Below are 18456 nucleotides of genomic sequence, written 5' to 3' on the forward strand. Positions count from 1 at the left end.
AAGCACATGATGCCCATGCTCCAAGTGGTTTGGGGAGTGCACCCCAACACATTTTAGCATAGCATCAGCCTGGATTTACACGCTGAATGCCACCGAGTTGTGGTTGAAGCAAATCAGCACATCCCTAAAACTACATCTGGTTTGTGCCATGCCCAGAACAGACCAGCTCATACACTCTGAGCCTGCTCGAGACACAAACCAAGCTATGACAGTGGTGACGCACGGGAGATTTACTTCAAAAGATTGGTCCCAATTCAAACTATGCTAACGCTGACATACTTTAAGACCTTTATTCATAAAGAAGTAGAGGAGGTACACACAAAACTTAAAAAAAACCCACAAACAAACAAACAAACCCAACAAAAAACCCCAACAAACAACAACAAAACCAACACAAGCAGTTATCTTTGACACAATATTCACTGTAGCTAGAAGAATGGATATAATAACTTTTCCCGGAAGGCAGGTGCTCTTTAGAAGTTGTTCTACCAATGAACCGGAAGATGCATTCATCTGGAGCTGAGCATGGGAAAATGAACAATATAAGAAGGGAAAAAGTACACAAAAGAGAAGATCCCTTAATTGTGGTCCCTGAGCTTGCTGGAAATAGCATGCTTTAACAGCTGGTGCCTCCTCATTGAGGAGACACGTGCCACTCAATGTACCAGTGGATTCTTAGACATGAAGTTCCCATCCTGAATATCCTTGCCAGCCTCGGACCTTATTTTACGAATCCTTTCAATGCCTTCTTTATATTGGCATGTAATGGAAGCTATGTTGTACCAGGGACACTTAATTGTGCTTCTCAGATGTGGATGAGTGGTTTCCTAGCAGCAACACGGAACAAAATATGAAGAAGCATAAAGGCCTATTGTGGGAACAAGGAGACTGAATGAAGATTTGACAAAATAATTCTATTCTGTGAAGCAAACACACTTCTCATTAGTGGCACTTTAAAAAAAAATAATTCTTCATACGATTGAGAATGCCATGTACTGCCTGCCTTTGTTTTGTAAAAGGTAGCCAAGTGAAATTCAATCAATATTCAACACTAGCATAGATAAAAATTAGGAGAAATTTCAAATTTCACGTTGTTTAGATGCAGATCACAGTACCTTGAGTGCCAACATTAATGCTTCCTCACCGTGCTCTTTAGTGACATGCTTATCAAGAAGACTGAACACTAAAACACAGTCTATTTATTTATCCCTTTTCCTACGAGCTCAGGAACTGGAGATCATTCACTAAAGGACTGGAACGCACAATGGTTTTTCAGAAAACTAAGAAGTTTGGAAATAAACTATTGACAAAAAGTACCGGACATCCTCACTGGAGTCTAAAAATGAAAATTTCCCTCCAGAGCCCAATGCTGGAGCAGAAAGCCAAAATTACTGGAAATGGCTTTTTGACTGTGAAGCACGTTAACAGTCTGATGATGACCCACCTCGCAGCAAGTCTCTTTCCACCTTCTTCACACACCATGGGTCCACAGACTCATTCAGACATGGTCGTGGGGACCGCTGCTCCTCTCCCTGCATTTGTGATGGTCCAGCAACCCAACGACAAATGCATCTCCCATCTGCCCAACACCGTTTTTCCATGCCAAGTGCTTCAGCTGTCCTCCAAGGCCCCCACACAGCCCCAGAAGCGGGGAACAGGCAGGACCACGGTACCAGCAGCTCATCACAGGCCACCAGCAAACGCTCCACGGAGGCGTTCAGAAGCGCTGCCGCAGCAGCAATCTGATTTCAGGCATAATAGCACCTTCCGTTCTCTTGCAAATAACTTGCTTATCTACCGCCTGCATATTTTCATGTGAAACTTTAATCAGAAAATTCAAAAAATCCTGAATGCAGAGAGAGCACCTCGCAGCTATTTTTACATTTGATGTGCTGCCTTTCCTGCCCTTCCCGATTAATACTTCTCTACGTTGGACACTTCCTAAAAGCAACGGCTGAGGAGCGATTTACCCACCATTTAGTTATTATCTGCCCAGCTCCCCACACACCAATGTCTGTGATGATATGCCAACAATTCTTTCAGGGAAAGAACTGCAGTTTGTCAAAAAATTTTTTCAACACAAGCGACATAGCGATGTTCACCTGCCCTGGTGGCACAGAGCAGCAGGAAAAGGCATCTTATTCCATCCACTATTTTTACTCCTCCCTGGCTTTTGAAGCCCATCACTGTCGCTTCCAGCTCTGCATAGCCTTACCTGTCAGAAAGGCTACTGCTATCCCAGCGTCGCTCAAACTCCTGATGGCTCAGCAGAATAAAAAATATCAAACAGTAACACTTTTTCCAGCACTGAATATTTGCCATTTTGAGGATATTCACGGTCCACACGCTGCTGGGGCCATTGGCTAACGCTGCAGATCTGCACAGCAAAGTGTAAGGACACACATGTGCAAACGCATGGATGCTTGTGCATCAGCACGGAGCATACCAACAATCTGATGGATGGACCACTTGGTGGATATGGAATTGGGTGGATGGTCGCACTCAGAGTTGCAGTCAACGGCTTGACCGCAGTGGAGATCAGTGACGAGTGGTGCTCCTCAGGGGTCAGTACTGGGACCAACACTGTTTAACACCTCTGTCAGTGACACGGACAGTGGGATCAAGCGCACCCTCAGCGAGTTTGCTGGCAGCATCAAGCTGTGCAGTCTGGTCAACACACTAGAGGGAAGGGATGGCATCCAGAGGGACCTTGAAAGGCTGGAGAGGTGGGCCCATGCGAACTTCAAAGTTCAACAAGGCCAAGTGCAAGGTCCTGCCCATGGGTTGGGGCAATCCCAAGCACAAGTATAGTCTGGGTGGAGAATGGATTGAGAGCAGCCCTGAGGAGGAAGACTTGGGAGTGCTGGTGGATGAGAAGCTCAACAGGAGCCAGCAACGTGCGCTGGCAGCCCAGAAAGGCAACTGTATCCTGGGCTGCATCCAAAGCAGCGTGGGCAGCAGGTCAAGGGAGGGCATTCTGCCCCTCTGCTCTGCTCTCGTGACACCCCCCTGCAGTGCTGCGTTCAGCTCTGGGGTCCCCAACACAAGAACGACATGGAGCTGTTGGAGCGAGCCCAGAGGAGGCCACGAAGAAGATCCAAGGGCTGGAGCACCTCTGCTATGAAGACAGGCTGAGAGAGGTGGGGTTGTTCAGCCTGGAGAAGACTCCGGGGACACCTTGTAGCAGCCTTCCAGTACCTAAAGAGGACCTATAAGAAAGCTGGAGAAGGACTTTTTGCAAGGGTGTGTAGTGATAGAACAAGGCATAATGGCTTTAAACTGAAAGAGGGGAGATTTTGATTAGATATAAGAAAGAAATCCTTCACTGTGAGGGTGGTGAGGCACTGGAACAGGTTTCCCAGAGAAGCTGTGGCTGCCCCGTCCCTGGAAGTGTTCAAGGCCAGGTTGGATGAGGCTTTGAGCAACCTGGTGTAGTGGAGGGTGTCCCTGTCCATGGCAGCGGGGCTCGAACTAGATGATCTTTCAGATCCCTTCCAACCCAAACCATTCTATGAGTCTATGAACAACCATCTCCAGCATGAATGCGACCATGGGCTCTCAAAAGAGTGGCACAAAACACTGCACATAAACGCACAAAAAAAGAGTAGAATCCGCACATTATTAACGGGAAAGGAAGGAGGGGCCATGGCTTAGAGGAGGGAAAAAAGCACGAGTTGGCTCTGTTGCCTGTCAGCAGATCCTCATCTGAAGAATTTCCCTCTGGAAACCTTTCCACTGAGCAAAAATTACTTATGGCTAGCATTCAGTCTGTCTGCATCAGACAGGATGATTTCCTCCCGCTGTTCTCCTTCCGATCCACCTTGGTCTTTCTGCTCAGCTTCCTGCTTCCCTCATTCTTTCGCCTTCACAGTAAACAGCGTTGGATCACAGCAAATTAAAAACCTGGGCCCAAAGCACTTGAGAGCAAAGCACTTTTGACATGAGCTACTAGTTTCATCAGATAACGAATGAATGCTGTTCCACAGTCTCTCAATACATTTTCTAATTTCTTTTTCAGGCATCTGGATGACTTTAGTCTATCGTTCATTATCTCAACAACAAACTATTTTTGGACAATCCCCATGCGAAAGAGTCCAAAGTTACTTACTCTCAATTTCCACACGCACAGAAAACCAACAAATATCAAAAGGCACGTTGTGATCCAATGATTAAACCTGAATGCTCAGAGTAGAATTATATGTTTTCTCAGGCCAACTCAGTCTCAATTTATTCACTCCTGCACTTCAAATTATCTTCACACGAAATGAGTTTAGGAATATCAGCGGTATTTAATCTCGCAGATAATGTTCTGAAATAAAGTGTCAGAGATGTACCTTCTCCTTTGTACCCGCGCCATTGTGCTGTCTGTCATAATTTCATATCCCAGCTACTGCAACACCCTTTTCTCCAAGTAAGGCAGCCTTGTCCCTCTCTATGATCTTTTCACCCCCTTCCTCGAATTTGTCTGCTGGAAGGTGGTTCTTCATAGCCTCAGACATCACCAGCTTGCTCTTACTTTAGGCAACAGGATGCTCATGCTCCACCTACTGACTCTCGTCTTCATCCAAAAGGTCACTGCTTTGTCACTTCCAATAAATATACTAAATGAATTTCCAAGTACTTTCTATTGGATTGTCTCCACACTTGGAAGGAGGAACTCAAAGTCTTCAATGTCCTCTCAGTAATCACCTTCACTTATTTCTTCTGGGATGCCTACAAACCACTCACACTCGTTTCATGGAAGTTCTGATACTACTCTGATAGCAAACAATGTTATTTCTGTTCTATCTTTTCCACCACTGTATCTAATGATGTTAACTCCACCTAATTATATTCCATCAAAGCTCTTCACAGCAAGAAGCACCTTTCCTTACGTCTGTATATCACCTATCACAACTGGATTCTGGTTTACGACTGGTCTCTCCATGCCACAACACTACAAAATTCACAGTAATTCAGAGTAATGTAGCAAGGCTCAAGGGCAAAACTTCAAATCTTACATGTTTGTTTCTCAATACTACCTGTAGTGGTCCTTCAAGATTTTTTTTTTTTCCCCAGTTTGTTAAATGGATCTTGCACAACTGAAAAAAGTTCTTTGTACCAAAGAGTCTCAAAGCATTTTACAAACTTAAAATGCATTTTTAACAGGGATGATCTAATCCTCAGTTGAAATCCAGCCAACTCCTCAGCGAAATACGGAAGCCTTATATGAAACAATTACAACAATAAACGCACAACATATTAACCAAATGTAATAGAAGGTGGAATTTAGCTAAGTAGAAATTTGTTCAAGACATTAGGATTAACACTGTTTCTTTTAAAATCATGATTGTCAAACATTAAAATCCACACGTTTTTCACTGCGGTCATTTAAAGTTTACAAAGGAGAGTAAAAAATCTTTATCTTATGCAATGAAAATCAAAGAATTTCATCAAGCAGTTTCCGTATCTTTGATTTGAAGAAACAAGAATTGTGCCTTGCTTGCAAGAAAGAAAAAAACACGTTATCAGGATATAATTTCAGTTAAGACAGCAAAGGAAGTGAGTAAAGAGCGAAAAACATCAAAGACTTCAGTACAAGAAGATTTAAGGCATCACTTACGCTGACATGTTCCTCCATTAGTAGGATCACCGTAGTAGCCTGAGATACAAGTTTCACAGTGTTTGCCAGTCGTCAGATTTTCACACTTCTCACAGATGCTTTCGTTTACACACTTACTGTGCCCATTACACTGGCAGGCTGAAGAAAACAGAAAAGGATGAGTATTTCTGCTCAAATATAGTGCTTCACATACAGCCTCAGAAGTCTGTGTTCTGCAGAGACTGATGAAGACATTTCATGCACCTTCCAAAGAGGTTCTCGCAGTCTTGCTAGCAATACACAAACTCAGAGAGAGGTGTGTATTGAAAATGTGACATTTGAAGCAACACATGGAAAACTGAATCCCAAAATATTATGTGCATATTGGACAGACAGGACTGGAAGCAGCTGGTGGGATGGATTTACAAGGAGGAACAGGGAAGAAAGGGTTTAGCAGCAGTAGCAGTCCAAATAATTTTGTTCTACATATATGCTGTCGAAACTATTATTTCAGAATCACCCCGAGCATTACTAACAGTTAAATCAACCTTCAAAGAAAGAACTGCCTTTCTTTCAAACAACCCTAAGACGAATAAATAAACAAATGTTTAAAAACTCCTAAAATGTTTGTAAAGAAAGGAAAAACTTCACTAGAGAAATGCATAGGTAAGTCTTCATGCAGCAAACCTCTGCAGCTCACCTGCAGAGCTCCTTCCATCTCAAAACGTGTTATTTCTTGTTTGTCTGCCAAGCTCTTTTCCTCCCTCCATTAACAGGAGGGAACACAGACATCACTATCGTCTGAAAAAGTCTCTCCCTTTGCATTTAATTATTGCTATGGTCAAAATGTTCGAATAATTCAATGCTGCTCGTTTACCTGGACACTGAATAAAGGACCAGTTATAGTTGCTCTCCACAGGACACATGCTGACGTTAAGGACGGGCTCCAAGCTGTGCTTCCCTGTTGCAGATGGAGTTGGCATCTTGACCGGACCCCTGAAGGAGCCTTCGATGCACTTCCCCTTGCCCGTGTTGCTCGGATCGGTGCACCAGCCGCAGCCGGGCTGCTCCAAACAGTGAGCGCACGTGCAGTAGCCTGAACAGTTTTCGGCTATGAAAAAAACCCAAAACCATCAAACCGTGGAACAAATCACTGTCCCAAAACACAGGTGACAATGAAAGCAGAAATCCTTGAACATTTTCTGTGACCTTAAGTATTTATCTTGCTAAATTAGTAAATATTTATTCAATATTCACAGTAACACTTATATATATTCATTCCTATCAGCATATTTGTTCTAGAATCTAAGATGACTATTAATCCAAAGGTTGAATTAATCAGTGAGTGAGTTAGGAAACAACACAATACACGTGAAGCTTTTCTAACCATTTAACACCACCCACTAAAACCAGAAGTTCATGTTTCCAAATACAAAAGATCTCTAGATTCACAATGGATCAGAATATAAAATGAGCCATCTGGAAGCAAAGGCAAAAAATCAGTTTGTTTACTCGCTTAGAGTCACTTCTTAACACATATTTTAATATCACATGCTACTATTTGAAGTATTTATCCGAGCGAAAAAGCACAGAATACAAACACAGAATAGAATATGCCTTCTTAGGATGCTCAGAGGGCCACATGCAGATCGGCTGGCCCCAGCAATCAACTATCTCAGGGAAAAACCATCGCCACCCTTCAACTGTTTCTTTCTCAAATGGGATTGTATTTCAGAGGTGACAAACTCTTTACATCTAGGAAACATTTTCTACTCCTTCCTCAATACCATCTGAAAAAAATATTTTGTAGATTCTTGGTGTTCTAAGATGAGCAGGCTTTCTATCCTGATGTTTAAATTGATAGTGTTTTTCCTTTTTAAAAAAAAAAAAGTAGTAGAAAAACATTGCTTTCCATTATTTCAGCCTATTCATCTCGCACCCGATGCTTCCTCCAATTTTTGACTTCTGGCAATATGGGAAGTTCACACTGTCATGTCTGACAGTTACCTGAAATTAATTTTCTCCATCTCTTATTTTGTAACAACGAGCTACCCAGCTTATTCTCATCAACTTCCAAAAGTTCCTGGTGCCACTACAGCAACTCAAACTGCCCAACTTCCCTCCAGGGGAACACAGGCACTTCTCACCCTCTGCCAACGCTGGCTTTCCTGACTCCCCTGCTCACGCTCAGCTCCTAAAGAATTCAACATAAATAAAAATAATTTTGAGAACTGTTCAACTACTTTTGAGACTTCTGGACTATTTCCTCAGAGTCTGAAAACAGAAAGCAACATTCCAAAGCACCATAAATCTTTTGCAGTTCACTCACATCTATCTAAAAGGGGTAAAAATAAATTATTTATTCAAAATCAGTTAGAAATTCCTACTGTGGGCTGTATGTAGACAATACTTCAGAATAGAACACTGGTGTAAACTCTAATTTGGATTTGATAATCTAATATTAAATTACAGGGATTCATATATGAATAAAAGATACAGAAGAGATACAAAAAGAAGTTAATCACATGAAATTATGTAACAATTAATTTGAAGGCTAGGAGTTCCAATAATGAAACAAACCCTCCTCCATCGGGAAGAAAAAAAAAAGCAGAGATTTCATCATTTCACTTGAAAGCTTTCACTATCTGCCACTTAGCTTAACTGATAGTTCCCATAACCAGGACCCAATTCTGTCCATGACACAGGACTGAACTGCCCACATGAAGCTCTTGTGGTCAGATACCTGTCACCTGTGTCCGGGGGATTTTTATTGTAACTGGTGTGCAGAGTTTGATGACTTTTGCTATTGAACATCAGCAAACATGAGACCCCAACCCACCCGTGGAGGCGCAGAAGCAATTTACTCACGCGGACAACTGCTCATGGTGTACCACTCCATGCACTGCCCGTAGGGAAAAGAGGCCACGTAAGCGTTGGAGTCCACGCACTGCTTCATGTTGCTGCACCACATGCACTCGGAGCTGCCGCTGGTGCACTCCCCGCACACGGTGCGCAGGGCGCAGGGCGTGCGGCACTGCTTGGCACTGTGGTTCGCTGCGGGCAGGGGGACAAGGGAGTCAAAAAATTCCCCTTAAGAACAATTTAAATGGTGTTACGAACATGGGTTTTTTATCTCTCTGCAGGTCTGTTGATGTGTTCTTTAGCTGTTCCCCCCACCAAAGCCCTGGGAAGAAACCCCACGTTTCATGTGAGCACACTGGGACGTGTTTTAAGTTATTTGATCAGTTCCACACCTAAAATGAGTATCAAAAGCAGAACTAACTCAGGAGTTTCTGGTGTGAGTCAATGTTTTATCACCTGTTTCAAGTGACTGTTCTCAGACCGTAAAAAAAAAACAAGTTAAAGCTTAAACCAATTCAAAGTGCTGCAAGCTAAAATATACAAAATTTTTGGTTCAGGTTCCACATTAATGATCTGCATCCTGCACGTCCACAAAGAACGATCTGAAGTGGTGTAGCTTACTTAGAAATTTTATGTGATCAGCCAACTTTCTTAAAACTTAAAAAGGCACTAATTGGTATTCAGAACTAATCAGCTATAATGGAGAGTTAACAGACCAAACCATTTGAAAAGATATGCAGTTCCAACAAAGCTGGAAGACTTTTCCCAAAAGCAAACAGCTTCTTTTTCAAAGTTCTCATATCTCCAAAGTGTCTTGCCCAATTAATTTCAAACTTTGATAAAATCCTCCTCTGGCTACAGAGGAGGGGAGGGGAGAAAGGGGCCAGGGGGAGAAGGAGGGGTGGCATTCAACTGGAAAGCAGTTTTTAATTTTTAATTTTATTTTTTTTAAACAAGAGATGGCTCCATATCATAATTAACCTAAATGTCACATTCAGGTATGCAATTTAGAGAAAAATAATTATACTACAATGTACTTTGAGTATTTTACAGTTAACAGCGTAAGCATAGACCTATTTTTAGAATCTCCAATTCCTGTATGAAATCACTACACATGACACTTTTTCAACACACCTTTTCTTTGGCAAAAGTCATAGAATCATATACTGGTTTGGGTTGGAAGGGACCTCAAAGATATCTAGTTCCAACACCCATGCCATGGGCAGGGACACCTTCCACTAGATCAGGTTGCTCAAAGTCTCATCCAACCTGGCTTTGAACACTTCCAGGGATGGGGCAGCTACAGCTTCTCTGGGCAACCTGGTCCAGTGCCTCATCACCCTCGGAGTGAAAAATTTCTTCCTTAGATCTAATCTAAATCTCCCCTCTTTCAGTTTAAAGCCATTGCCCCTTGTCCTATCATTTTAAACGTAATGAATAGGATCCTCTTTACCCTCTAGGAAATATAAATACTTGTTGGTCGACCTGCTCCCATGAGACACACAAGCCAGACCTCGTTACCTGGCCTTTCGCAGACGCTGCCGTTGACTTCGTTGATACATGTTGCTGCCTTCAGTCCCTGCTGGAAAGGTTCGGCTAAATAACCACAAAATCCAGCGTCGCTTGGTTCGTCAGGGAGCCACTGGAGCAGGGTGTTGGTGAAGGGAGACATGTCTTCCCAGCACCAATATGACACGTTGATTTTCCTCAGTCCAACCCACGGAGTCAAAGTTTTAGGCTAGAAATAAAGGAAAATGGTAGTGCTCATAACAACTTTGCTAGGTTGGGTGTTGCAAAAATGTAAAAAGGGAAATATTTATTTTTCAGAATTAAATGTCACAGAGATAGAAATATCCTTCAGGAAGCACTAATTTTTTTTTTTTTTTCCAAAGTGCATTTTGAGTTATCTAAACCAGGAGGAGAGCAAGTCAAACAGTCACACTGGCTGACTACGAAATTATCTGCAAGTTGCTCTTTACATGTTTGTGACTCCAATAAATGGCTAGGCAAAGGAAAAAAAATCAGCTACAGTTTGACATGAAAAGAAAACTAGCAGTTCTCTATACAATTTAAATGATACAATCTACCTTCTCTACAGTCTGGCCCTGCTGTTTAAGAGTGTATATATGGAGAGGCAGAGACAGAGCAGGTCAAATGTAAATTAGTACAAAATTCTCAATACAAAGAACCCATTATACAACTATTTCTACAGGCAATTTAATTTTTGGCACACTTTTTGTTTTGGGAAGAAGGGATTTTCTCTTGCTGTCATGAGACCCCACCTCCTCTGGGGCCTCCAGCATAAGAAAGACATGGAGTCATTGGAACAAGTCCAGAGTAGGTCCACAAAGATGATCCGAGGGCTGGAGCACCTCTGCTATGGAGACAGGCTGACAGATTTGGGGTTGTTCAGCCTGGAGAAGAGAAGGCTCCGGGGAGGCCTTCCAGTACCTAAAGGGACTACAAGAAAGCTGGAGAGGGCCTTTTGACAGGGTGTGTAGTGATAAGGCAGGGGCAATGGCTTTAAACTGAAAGAGGGGAGATTTAGATTAGATCTAAGGAAGAAATTTTTCACTCTGAGGGTGGTGAGGCACTGGAAGAAGTTGCCCAGAGAAGCTGTGGCTGCCCCATCCCTGGAAGTGTTCAAGGTCAGGGTTGGATGAGGCTTTGAGCCACCTGGTGTAGTGGAAGGTGTCCCTGCCCATGGCAGGGGGGCTGGAACTAGATGATTTTTCAGGTCCTTTCCAACCCAAACCATTCCAGGATTCTAGGATTTTAACTGTATTGGTACACTATGTTATATTACTGTTAAAATCTTTTCCCCATCAAAGTGCTTTGGTGGCACAGCTGTCCTAGGAAAGCTTTAGACACATCTTCCCTTACTGCTATATATAACCATCACCTACTTCAAACTGATTTGATGCACTCTTAAACCTCAGAGCTTCAACTTCTAACAGCAACAAGGACACACAGCGCTATGCGCCAACATCAACGTGTTTTCTCATTATTACAAAACATCTATACACAGCTTACTTAAAAAAAGGAGTAACTGTAAAGCACAGCCTCCTCCAGCACAGCAGCAGCATGACATCAAATGGCAAAAGTTCAAGCAGCAGATACAGGTTGGCTTTTTAGCAAAGGCATTCTCACACATTGCAATTACTCAATACTAATATCCACTGAAAAGGGCTAATAGTTTCTTCAGATTTCTAAGGCTCACTTCTTAAATGATACTGTAGGAGAAACAAAAAAAGTAGATTAGTTTTTTTTGTTCTCCCCAGTGTAAGGGTTCAAGCACTATTAGGGAAGGGTTGCCATGTGTCTTTAGGAATTCACGCTGCACTTAACCACTGGGATATCCAGAAACACCTGGAGCTGTTCGAAGTATGTACTTTTACAATATCCCGGGCTTGGCTTTCTCTCTTTACAAAAGATTTAACAAACAATCTCATTTGAATTACACCTTACCTGATCTTGGCTAAACTGAATCCCCTCTAAACCCCTGTAATTGTCGAAATGTCACTTAAAAATTACAAAGGGAATTACAGCAGGAAATGTTCTTGTTTTGACAGGGGAATATTTTTCTTTAGTACTGAAGTACCTTCTCCTCTGAAAAATAGGAATCCTACTGCCTCCAGTCTCATTTTTTGCTACATAAAACTCTCGCTGACTGCCAGCTCTGCCCACAGTGGCCTCTGGGACCCAAGAGGAGTTACTCTGATGTGCTGTCAAGTCACAGCAGCTCTGCAGCCGAAACTCAGCTTCCAGCAAAGCTGCACAGCATCGTTCTTTGTTAGGGCTTTAGCACCACCTACACAACCTGCCCTGAATACCTCCACGCTTCTGCAGGGACTGGGGAAAAGAAAAAAAAAAAATATTGATTTCACTAATGCATGAAGAAGGACAGATTCCAATTCACTTCTCACCATCTCTGACAGAAAAGCACCTGCCACTAAATCAAACATAAATAACTCCAAATAAGCCAAGCAGCTCTACGGAGTTAAGAAGCCAATATTTTAAACAGCCGCTTTTCTCAGCGGAATAAATAACTTTAAATGCTTTACATTAAACATCTCCGGTGCCCCAAAGGGACCTTTATTTATAAAATATTGTCTACAAGTCACAAGAGGACTCCTGCTGCAGTCGTGTATCCCACAAGAGAAATGTGTGTGTGATTTCATTATAGAAAGCGATACCTTTGAGGCACCCTGTATGTTTATATTTATCTTTCCCATTTACATTCTCTACAATTTCACTTCAAAAGCACCCATAGGGTATGTTGAATTTCAAAAGAAAAATCAGTCCTTTTCAGTTAAGAGGCATGTCTGTTCTGTACAGAGCACACAATACCACAGCAAGGACTATTCCACAGTCAGAGCTTAATTACTCAGGGGACATAAAAGAGAAGCACTCACCGAAGACTGCATCTTCTGCAGCTCCTTTACGACAAATTCTACCTTTTTCTGGGTTGTGAGAGAAGCCAGCAAAGCCCCGTTGGATCTGCAGGACAGTTTGGCATGGTCATAGTTCTCCTTCGCGTTTGTAATTTTCAAGCAGGAGTTGCCAACCAAATGCCAGTTTGTTCCACAGATATTTTCTAGTGGAGGGAAAGAGAAAGTAAAACCAGAGATGCAAGTGACTTTCGCAATGTTCAAAGTAATCAAAAAAGCTCTTCTATTAAAATAAAACACAGTCTCATCCCAAACCAGCAGGACTTATACATATTTACAGATAACAATACCGGAGGAAAAGGAAAGCTGTTTAGGGGAGCTGAAGTGTGACGTTATCACTTAGTTACCTGCAGTAGGTCGTCAAAGAACTACATTGAATAGTAAAATCATTGTGGAAGAAAGAGTAAGGGAAAGCAAATGAGTATCTTGCTGATGGCTTAAAGCCACTTACTCAGCCGCGGTTGTTAGGATACCTTTCGACAGAAGACAGTTGTTGTGCTAATCTTCCAGGATTAATCTCTGTTTCACCTTGAGCAGAGCCATGCCCACCACTGAAGAACTCCTTATACTTGGCTGTAATTATTTCCCCCACTCATAACTACCCTTTCAAAAACAACTGATAGACGTTTTCAGTGTAAACTTCTGTAGAGCTGCTGCCTCGCTCCAATGTCTTGCTTTAGATTTAGCTAACAGATTGAAAAGCTCTCAAGTGTCAGTTTTTCAGATGGGCTTTTTACACATATGATCAAGTCACCCCCTTCTTCTCTACAACTAATTATACAGACCAAGCTTTTTATCTGTCTCATTAGAAGATGTTTTTCTCACTCTCATGGCTCTTCTCTAAAGTCTTTTCATGTTTTTCACTCTTCCAGACTAGTCAACACCTGACCTGGACACATCCAGACCTATCGGAGTGACTAGAGGAAGGGCTTTCCATGCCCATTCAAAGCTTCTGTGTTGGTTTTTTCCCTTTCTCTATATTTTATTAACTGCACATTTCAGTTACTGAAAATGCTATATTTCTATCTCAGTCACTAGGAAAAAAAAAAAAACACGTTACTACAGGGGGACTAATAATCAACTTCTATGAAACACTCTAATAAGAGAATTTTCCTTACACACTTTGGGTGTTATTTGCCTAATTCGTCCAGTATGTGTCATTACGCTTTTGCACAATTTCAGTTTCAAAAATTAAATAGCATGCATTATTAAATCTAATATCTTGCAGAAACCTATTATATCAACAGTACTGCTTTATCAAATAAAAAGAGAGAGATGAAATACAGCCTAATAATTATACAAATGATGATACTCCTCTTCAGACAATCAGGACTGAAAAATATTCCATCAGACTTTCTGAATTTACTGGAAATAAAAGTTTCATATGAAAGCTGGTATGATTAAGCAATGTTATTTACTGCACCTTAGCAATAAAAGATCACAGACAACGGGGTTAAAAAAAAAAAGCAACTTTTGGACTGGGTGAATTTGCGGTTTTGATGCTTTGGGATTTTTTTGCCTTTTTTTTTTTTATTTGTTTGTTTGTTTGTTTTTCTTACACAAATACAACCAATACCTACCTGGTAAAGCAATGCACTCCTGATTCCTAGGTTCCCACTGACAGTTTTGATCCATGGCACAGCTTTTGCAACTTGTCTTTTTGTTACAATAATAGGCAGGGTTATCCTTAGGACAATTGTCATATAGAGTAACAGGAACCTAAAATAAATAGCACAGATGAGGCTTTTTTCCATCCAACCAATGTCTGTTTATAACAGCCATAACGACTACCACGCTAAACTTCACAGTTCAGCCCTACAAAGCAATTTCTATATTCCAAAGCTGTGACACTGGACACCGCCTGTGTGTTCAGGATATTCCCCCAGGCCACCATCTGACACATTTTTCTTACTAGAGCTTCTACAAAAGGGTCAGTTGTTTGTTTGGTTGTTTTTTTTTCTAGGGAAGGCTCTATTGATAGCAAACCCAAATGGCTACCTGCCTTACTCAATAATCCCACCACCTCTTCCCCTGCCCTTAGCCATCCTCCTAACTTAGGTGAAGAGTCCCACAAAAAGCCCTTGGATCAACTTGGAAAAAGAAAATTCAAGCATGTCAGCAGCTCAGAGCTACCCAAATAACAGTACAACAGGGGTCACAATGCTGACAGACAAAGGCATCTGGACATTTGATCTTTCGAAGGCTAAATTTAAACTACAGAAGTATTAGAGAGACTTTACCTGTTCCTCTGTGCAGTTGTTATGCATTGAGATACACTGGTCAGTGCACCATTGACAGTTGTTTGTATTTGCTGTACAGCTATAGCAGTCTGTAATCTGATCACATTTTTCATTGTCTACAACTATTAAAGAAAAAAACCTGCATGACCAAAAACAGGCATTTCCTGACAGAGCTCTAAGAACTTGATTATACACAGCAAAAGATATAACCCAACACTAGTGCCTGTAGATTTTCCGTTATCGACTACTTAGTAAATCAGATACTTTCATGTGATAGAACTGATAGAAAATTGCAATCATTTGCAGCATCAATCATTTTTAGTGCCCAAGGAGCCATAAAACGCAACACCAGAAAACGTGCCAAGACCTGGAAACGCATGAACTAAGACCGGGCATGCATGTCCGGTCAGTGCCCATGCAAACGATGCCAGAGGACATCTCACAAGGACGGTGAAAATCTCTCACCGCTGCCCTGTTTTGCTGCAAGCTCAGCCTTCAATTACTTGGAGCATTTTCATGCAAAGCTTGAACTTTCCACTTCATCTTTCCAATTGCTTATCGCCTGTGTTTCGTGAAAATTTATTGTACATTGAGAGCCCATCAAAGCAATGTCCCTTTACATGAATTTCTTTGAAATAATTAAAGGCTGCCATCTACTACAGAATCAAGGTTCGTATAATTCAATTCAGAGCAACAAATGCATCAGGATAAAGTGTTGAAAAGTTGTTTAAAAATTATCGTAAGGGAGAACACAGGAATCAGACCTTAAACGTTCTTTTTGTATGCCCCTATCCACACAATATAGTAGAAGGAGAAATAAAGTAACTTTTCTCAACACGCTCTTCCTGCTGTCTCTCTTGAAGAGCACAGGATAATGAGGCAGGACCCAGATCCCTCTCCCATGCCCCACGGAGCTCGTGAGCAAATTGCTAGCTCTCACAAGGTCAGTTCTTGGAGCAAACATCTACAGAGCAATGGTCTAGGCCTCATTCCTGACTGGCGATGTCTGATTGGGATAGGAAAGTAACAGTACAAGCAGATCGGTAGGAAAAAAAAATAAATTTAATGAGCAAGCAGCTTCAGGGGGAAGGAGAGGTGGAAACATCTCTAAGCCACTGCAGCCACTTGGTCAGAGGAAGGTCTCCCAGGGCATGTACAGAAGTAGAACTACAGCTTCCCCCATCTTAAACTTGATCCAATAATGGCATACAACTAACGCAAGACAATTTGGAAAAGAAAAAATCCTACAAAGCCTTCTGGAATGGGAAATGGCAAGAACGTGACACATACCTGTCTTGGGAGGACAGTCTTCGAAGACCTTTTGCTGCTGCTCTACCGTGGCCATTTCCCAGGGGACACAGTGAGGAGGGGCAGCAGCCCAGACACACCTGACGCCGGGACCTGCTCGCAAGCAGGCCGTTTCGTTGTCAAAAGCTTCACATCTCTCGGGTGTGTACTTCAGGATGTCGCTCAGGAGGAGGCTGTTGAAACCTCCAAATACATACATGGTGCTAGATGGAACGTGAGTAGAGATATAAATGTTTGTGCCTGCATTTACAGACCATGCAGTGCTGCAAGTCAACACAATTCGAGGTGTGAGCAAGGTGTTTTATGATGTTCCAGCATGTATAAATCCAAATAAAGAGCTCTTGGTTAAGGAAGGTGCTAAAGAAAAGGTCAAGTTCTACTGTTTCAGAGAAGCCAGAGAATCTCAACATATGTGTGTTGAGAGAGAGTCAAACACATCTGAGGTCATGGACCGACCTTCCCCTTCAGCCAAAATTCTGGGTGACACTGATCAACATGACTATAGGTTAAATGCTGCAGAAATGTGGGATCTTCCTGTAAAGAGGAGTGGCAAGAAAGGCAGGAAGGCTAAAAATCAGGGAGACGGTATCACAACATTAAACCAGCGTTCAGAAACCATGACAAAACAATTCCGTGTTGTCACATCTCGTTACACCGCTGTGACAAAACCACAGCTATTTTCATGGCTGTTAGCGACTGAGCAAAGAGTCATTGTGTCAATGGAAAAAAAAAAAAACAAACTCCAAGACAAAATAATATTGAGGAGGGGAGGTGTTTTTTTAAAACTTTCTCTAGTATCACAACTGCTTCAGGCAAAACATCAAATTTCATTAGTTACACAAAAATGCCACCCAAAACAACCTGTGCATCCATGTTTCATAGAATCATAGAATGGTTCGGGTTGGAAGGGACCTCAAAGGGTACGTTTAAAAAGACAGTGTAGAAGAGTCAATGCAACTGATTAACTTTGGGTTGAATAATAAGTATTTTTAACGTGACTTTCATCCTGGTTTAGGAAAGAACTAGAGCATAGGCTTAATTGTCCTTCATGGGAGCAAATGCTCAGCTGGTATTCAGCATACACTGAAACAAACAGATACTGAGATTTTAGAGACAAAAAGAGTATCTAGAAGCACACTTTCCTTTTCAAGGCAGTGACAGTTCTCTGTCTGGCTTAAAATGAGCTTTAAATAATGCTACTGCTTTACAGGAAATATCATCAAAGGATAAATGAGCCAAAACAAAAGAATCTTAAAAAAAAAAAAAAAAAAAATCATTTTTCAAACTTGGTTCCCCAGACTCAAATACAATAAGAGATGTTCACCTGAGAGCGTGGACATTATTATGGTGTGAGAGTATGGATATTATTCTAGTGATATAATGCTTAAGAGCAGCAATCTCACCTACGATTTCACTTAAATACTGTACATCATGTGACTGGTAAAGAGGAGACACACAGGATAAGCTACGTAAACTGAAATGTGGACAAATTTAGAAAAACACAAGGGAAAGTATGATTTGGGGATAAAAACTGTCACTGCACCTAAATAAGAAACAGAAATATGAAATAAATGTAATTACAAAACTATTAAATAAGTAAGAACTAAAAAATATATATATAAATAAGAAAAAGGAATAGAAATATGAAAAAAAAAAAACAAACAAATTTTTGAAAGCACTGAGTGAGCTGAGACAGTTTAGCCCAGTGAAGAAGGGCTGACAGAACAGGTGGATACTGAAGACATTACAAGACTGAAGACCTGAGAACTTCGAGAGGTTTGCACCAAATCCTCAACCTTCTTGTCTCAGTGTTACTGATCAACACGTATCAACACACATGTGCACCGATACACACAGGTGTGTGACTCTGAGGTATGAAAAACGTCAACACCCTCCAACGTTTTTGTAACCTTACCTGTTGTACAGCACAGCCGAATGTCCAAACCTGTTCACATCGTGATGGAGACCCGGGCGAGGAAGAACAGACCACCGATCGCAAGCTAGGATTAAGGAA

The 18456-nt window shown here is 41.7% G+C and overlaps 1 protein-coding gene across 1 annotated transcript in view; it reads right to left on the reverse strand.

Moving 5' to 3' along the window:
• ATRN (attractin) overlaps positions 1-18456 on the reverse strand; it is a 165901-nt gene that overhangs the window by 80914 nt on the left and 66531 nt on the right. Inside the window, exons 11-19 of the mRNA XM_086611323.1 lie at positions 18358-18442; positions 16425-16645; positions 15135-15256; positions 14475-14613; positions 12859-13040; positions 9965-10181; positions 8450-8635; positions 6459-6692; positions 5603-5740 (exon numbers count right to left, since the gene is read on the reverse strand). Coding sequence (XP_086467449.1) covers positions 5603-5740; positions 6459-6692; positions 8450-8635; positions 9965-10181; positions 12859-13040; positions 14475-14613; positions 15135-15256; positions 16425-16645; positions 18358-18442 — 1524 coding nt within the window. The remainder of the gene's footprint in view (positions 1-5602; positions 5741-6458; positions 6693-8449; positions 8636-9964; positions 10182-12858; positions 13041-14474; positions 14614-15134; positions 15257-16424; positions 16646-18357; positions 18443-18456) is intronic.

Source organism: Tauraco erythrolophus, chromosome 5 (genome assembly GCF_009769465.1).
Source record: "Tauraco erythrolophus isolate bTauEry1 chromosome 5, bTauEry1.pri, whole genome shotgun sequence".
NCBI lineage: Eukaryota > Metazoa > Chordata > Aves > Musophagiformes > Musophagidae > Tauraco > Tauraco erythrolophus.